Genomic DNA, 5,658 nt, shown 5'->3' with positions numbered 1-5,658 from the left:
CAACTTGCTGGTCTCCAGACCTCCGATTCCTGGACATCTATAAAATACAGACAGTGATGATGCCACTTAACTCATGGGGCTGCAGTGAGGTGCAGACAGGATCAGGGACTAAGAATGTTTCACAAACTCTGAGGTGACAGATGTTCATAGTGTTATATAGATCACTGGCAGATTTCCAGAAGGCAGGTGGGGATAAGGGTGAGTGAGTCATAAAGAAAAAAATTGCCCCACTTCTTGAAGGAAGTTCTCAGAAGGCTGGGGCTGGGTGGCTCCGGTTACAAGGCAGGCATAAATAGTGGGTGCCTGCCCCACAAAGCCTAGTTTTCCTGGAGCTCCTGGCCTAGCGGAAGCAACCTGTGAGTGTGTCTGTTCTTGCTTCTCGTTTTATTTTCTCCACATCCTGTGAATATCCTCTTTCTCACCTGAGCAATTCATCCCACCTGTCTGGTGGAAGAAAAGGTGTGCGTAGCTGCTCTGGCTTAGGAAGTGAGGATGTGGGCATGAGGAGTGTGGTGGGGTAATATGACCCTCTTCTGCCCTGTAGTTCTGTGGGAGATTTGCTTTCTGAGCTAGGGATGTGGGGGTGGAAGAGTGGAATGTGGTACCTACCTGCCCAGACCACAAACACCACTGTGTGGAAGCCTCTGGTCCGGGCTAGGTGTGGTGGCTCTTGCCTATAATCCTAGTACTTTGGGAGGCCAAGGTGGGTGGATTGCCTGAGCTCACAGGTTTGAAAACAGCCTGAGACAAAATGAGACCTTTTCTCTAAAAATAGCCAGGCGTTGTGGCGGGCGCCTGTAGTCCCAACTACTCAGGAGGCTAAGGCAAGAGAATCGCTTGAGCCCAAGAGTCTGAGGTTGTCATGAGCTATGATTCCACGGCACTCTACCGAAGGCAACATAGTGAAACTCTGTCCACCCCCTCCAAAAATAAAAGAAAATAAAATGAGATTCCACCTTCTCTCCCAGCTCCTTCCCTGACTGCTTCAGAAAGAAGGACAGTGAGGAGACAGGCCAGGCGTTCACAGATCTAGCTTCTAAACCCTCCTAGTGCCAGCTGCTTGTGGAACACAAACAGATCAGCTTCTCTCATGACCTCAAGGCTTTACTTAAAAAAAATATTACTGGATTAGGTCTCTGATTTCCCAATGTTCAGTAAGATCTTACTTACTCTGATAGCTTAGTGTCAAGTGGACACCACATGAGTTGTGGGGGCTGGGCTTCTGCCCACTGAATCCTGCCCCAGCTAAGAAGCCTCATCTGAATCCTGGGTCTGAAGACCTGGGAGTCTGCTCTCTCCAAGGTCCTGCATGCTGCAGGGGGTGGTGGTGCCTTCTGTACCACCTCAAGCTGGTAGGCAGCATGCCTATTCTATTGCCTTTCATTCTTCCCCAGAATCAGACAGGGCCACAGGGTTGCTCTGGCCTGGGTCTGGCCCTCAGGGGTCATGACTGAGCCTCTGCCGGAACAAGGGATTCTAGGTAGCTGCTCCACGCTGCAAGCTCACCTAGGTGTTCTAGAGACTCCCAGGAGACCTGGGGAAGTGGTGAGTTCAAAAATGAAAGAGGCCAGTATAAAATAGGGGTTGTCCACAGCCCAGAAGCACCAGCTATGGGGAAGAGGGCACTCTGGTCAGGAAGCCCCCCCCCACCACCACCCCACCACCTGGCCTGGGGACACCCTTCTTCTCTGCACAGGGCCCTCTGGCTTTGTTCCCAGCCTCTGCATTTCCAACAAGCTCTTTTTACTCATAACTTTCCAGCTGCTCTTTGAGAGGAAAGATGGCCAACACAGGGAGTGACCCACCCTGGGTCCTATATACAATCTGACCTCAGTACCTGTGACCCTCTTGGATGGTAACTGGATATGCAATTGGATAGCTTCTCTCCCTTCCCCCCAGCCTGGACTTCCACCTCACTGAGCCTGCCTGGCATGTCCCCTTTCCCCATAAGATCTCTTTTCTGGGCCCTCTCAGGTAGTCTGGGAAGAACTGCAGGTGTCTCAGTGTCTCTACGGCTGCTTGTTCAGTATCTCTGATGCTAAACATTCACCTCGGTTCCCTCTGGGAATTTTCTCATGGAAGCAGCATCTGGTGTGGGAATACCCATGCTCAAGGCAGACATCACTAAGCATTCAGGCTTCTGGCTCATTCTTAGACCAGCATTGTGGGTACCAGTGCTCATCCATACAAGGAAAGAGTGAGAAGAAATAGACTCACTTTGTCTGAGCTAAGCCAACTGCTGCAACGGTACAGGCAGGGAGAAGGAAGTCTGGGGAGGGGCAGAGTCCTGCCCAGGGGCACTCGCTGAATACTTCCTGCTATGAAGACAGACAGCCTCAGTGAGGAATGCTTCCTCCTAGCCACCAGGCCAAAGGTAGTGCCCATGGAAAGGTGCAAGAAAAGACCACATGGGTCATTTGGGAATGGGGGCTGTGGTGTAAACCTATGTCAGAGTTGCAGCTGGGTAACTCCTGCCCCCAATGCCAGACCATGTGCCCACCCTGTCCCTAAACTGCTTTTGGAGTTCTGCTGCTCTGGGCCCCACAGCAGGAGAGAGAAAAGGTAGGAATGGGAGCTTCTCCTGACCTCCAGGAACTGGGCCAAGCCCTAACCCATGTCTTTGAGCCAAGAACATGTCTTTTCTCTCTGTTCATTTCCCCAGGCCATGCTGCTCCTTCTTTCGGTGCTGGTCCTGCTTTCACAGCCTCTAGGGTACCTGGAAGCAGAAATGAAGACCTATTCCCAAACAGCAGTGGCCAACGCTTGCGCCCTGGTCATGTGTGGCCCAGTAGAGAATGGCCTGCCTGGTCGCGATGGACGGGATGGGAGAGATGGCGCCCGGGGGGAGAAGGGGGATCCAGGTAGACTATGGGCTCGTCCTGGTGGGCAGGGTGGGCACTGAGATTGTAACCAACCTAGCAACTCTGAATACTGAGCTATGGAAGGCTTGGAGATGGGCTTCTCCCTGCTGGGTGGGGGGAAGGAGTGGAGTGGTAGGGGGTGCCGTTTCCCTCAACCTTCAGTTCTCACTGTTCCACCAGCTGGCAAATGAATGGCTGTGCTGAGCCCCGTATGCCTCCCTCATTCACCCAACTGCTCTGAACTCTCCCCTGGGTCCTGAGATATCTCCCATCCCCAAAACAGGCAAATAGTAGATAAATTACTGACATTTGGGGCCTTCTAGAATCCTGTGCCAGCAGTCAACAGTTAATCACTCTGATTAAATGATGCTTATGCGGGGTGTTAAATATATTTAATATTTAGTTAAGCTGTATCCCATGAAAGGTGGCAATAGAATGGCCCCAAACTCAGGCCTAATCAAAAGGATTTGCCCTAATACATGACATGGGGAGCGTGGACATTCACTTGAGTAGTTCATTTAATCTACCTGAAAGTCTCACAAGGGACATATAAGCTTCCTTTGACAGGTAAGAAAACTGATGGAGAGAGGCAAAACAGTTAGCCTTCTGGAAAGTGGACAGGACATGGGCATCTGCATTAGGCAGGTCTGGGCTTGACTGCTAGTTCCACCTCCACAGTGGAACCCGGGACAAGCCACTCAGCAACACTATGTCCCAATTTGCTTATCTGCAAATAGGAGTCATTATCTATCATGAGTGACAAATAATTGAGCTGCAGGCTTTATTTTTATTGAGTCTTCAGAACCAAGTTGCATCTTCCTTTTGTGCCAGGTAGGTGAATTCTCTTAAGGTTACCAGAGGTACAGATGAATAAGGCAATGATTATTGGAAATACTGCCCCTCACTCAGGGTGAGAGGACCTGGGTCTTACTACCAAGAAGGGGGAATTTAATTAAACAGCAACATGAACCAAGGGGCCACCAAGGTACAGGGCCAGGGCTTCATAGGCATCAAATATGGCTTCAGCTTTCTGTAGTTTCTTTGTTTGAGGAAGAAGGAACCTAATGACATTTAATCTGGAAAGAATACACAATATCCCTAGGCCTTGTGGGGTTAGGGGCAAGTGAGTATCTGTCTGCCCCTGACTGACAGCACCTCCCAATGTGAAAGAGCCAGGCCTGGGAGGGTCGCCCAGGGGTGAACTCAGAAGAGGCTTGGGGTTCACCACACCAGTTCTCTCTGAGGTTCCCACTCTCGGGGGCTTTTGCCACCTTGGGCCTTAGAGCTGGCTACATGGAATGTGGCTGAGACCTCTCTCTGCTGTGCCTGTGCTTGACTGTATGCATACCCCAGGCCTGGCTTTGGATTGGTATTCAGAGGACAGTGCAGGATGAGGCTCCTCTCTGGCCTTCAATTCCAGTTACTGGGCAATTACTGGGCCTCAGAATAGCCTAGGGAGCTTGGGCATTCTCAGAATCCTGACCCAAGGATGTCTGTGTGGGCAAAGTCTGCACACTGGTGACAGCCATCCCTGCAGATTTTGAAGCAAATGGTCCCCAGAAGTTTCTACAAGAAAAATTGAGGCCTGAGAGACCTTGAGCAATGGTGGAGGGTGGAGCTGGGGTCATGGTGGTGATGCCCCAGATATAAGGAGGGCAAGGAAGGCCCAGATCCTGCCTTTGAGGGGAAACTCCTTATTCCTTCCTGGCCAGATGGACTCAGAAGCAGAGAGCTCCTGCAGGGCTGCCCACCTCCCTTGGATAAAGCCATATACCTCACAGCAGCCCACAGTTCAGCAAGTTCATTCTCCAGCCCTGCCTGTTCCCCTGACCTCAGGGCCCCAGGCCACTTGGCTCCAACATCCTAGATCTTGCTGGTCCCCGACCACACTTGGTTTTTCCCTTCTTGGAGCCTCATCGCTTGCTCTTCTCATAGACGTCCTTGTGACTCACTCTTCACTTCTCTTGGGGTTTTGCTCACAGGCTGCCTTCTCAATGAGGTGTCCCCTACCAGACTCTACTTAAAATAGATGCCACCACCCAACACACTCTGTGTTTCATTTTTTCTAAGAGGCACTCAGTATTATCAAATATTATGTTGTACATTTTCATTTACATGCAGTAGAGTTGAAGCTCCAGGAGGAAGGGGTTCTTTGCCTTGTTCACAACTTTGTCCCCACCATTTAGGACAGTGCCCAGAATGTAGAAAAGGGGTAGTAAATATTTGTGGAATGAATAAGTGAATGCAAGAAGTAAGGGGAGAGGAATTTTAGTAGCCAAGGCAGCCAAAATGCTGGGCCATAAACCTTCATTTCAGGTGACACTAGGATCTAGGACCAGGTCTCTTGGGATACCAGAATACAAAATGAGTGCTTTGGAAGGCATGAGTTCTGCTGTCAAGGGTGGCGCCTCTTCCCCACTGCAGAGCTCTCCTGGCCTCTATAGTTTGTGCACAAAGAATGGGCAGCCTCTAAGGGTCCCTTCTAGACAGTGACTTTTTTCTCTTGTCCCATCCAGCCTGGCCAGGGCAAGCCCACATGAGGCTCAGCCTGCAGGTGTGGAGTGTAAGCCCTGTCCTATAACACTCTCTGCTTCTATTTCATCCCTGGTATTGACTGTAAACAACAGCAGGACACAGGCATGGAATCCCACTGGGGATGAATGGAATTCAGATGTCTCCAGGTGGTGGTGGTGCTGCTAGGATGTCAGCACAGAGTCTGCTAACCACCAGGCAAATTTGGTCACCTCTACCACAGCCATGCTCTTGCCTCAGGAAGGCCTAGCCTCTCCTGTCCTGA

General features: G+C 50.8%; 1 protein-coding gene across 1 annotated transcript in view; it reads left to right on the top strand.

Annotated features, from left to right (window-relative positions):
- Window positions 1–1,446: 1,446 nt before the first annotated feature.
- Window positions 1,447–5,658, top strand: part of SFTPD (surfactant protein D) — a 9,692-nt gene continuing 5,480 nt past the window's right edge. Inside the window, exons 1-2 of the mRNA XM_003783514.3 lie at window positions 1,447–1,545; window positions 2,663–2,861. Coding sequence (XP_003783562.2) covers window positions 1,447–1,545; window positions 2,663–2,861 — 298 coding nt within the window. The remainder of the gene's footprint in view (window positions 1,546–2,662; window positions 2,862–5,658) is intronic.

The sequence above is a fragment of the Otolemur garnettii genome, unplaced genomic scaffold (genome assembly GCF_000181295.1).
Source record: "Otolemur garnettii isolate 467f Iridium unplaced genomic scaffold, OtoGar3 scaffold00008, whole genome shotgun sequence".
NCBI lineage: Eukaryota > Metazoa > Chordata > Mammalia > Primates > Galagidae > Otolemur > Otolemur garnettii.
The sequence above is the reverse complement of the archived record's forward strand: the minus strand, read 5'-3'. Positions and strand labels throughout refer to the sequence as shown.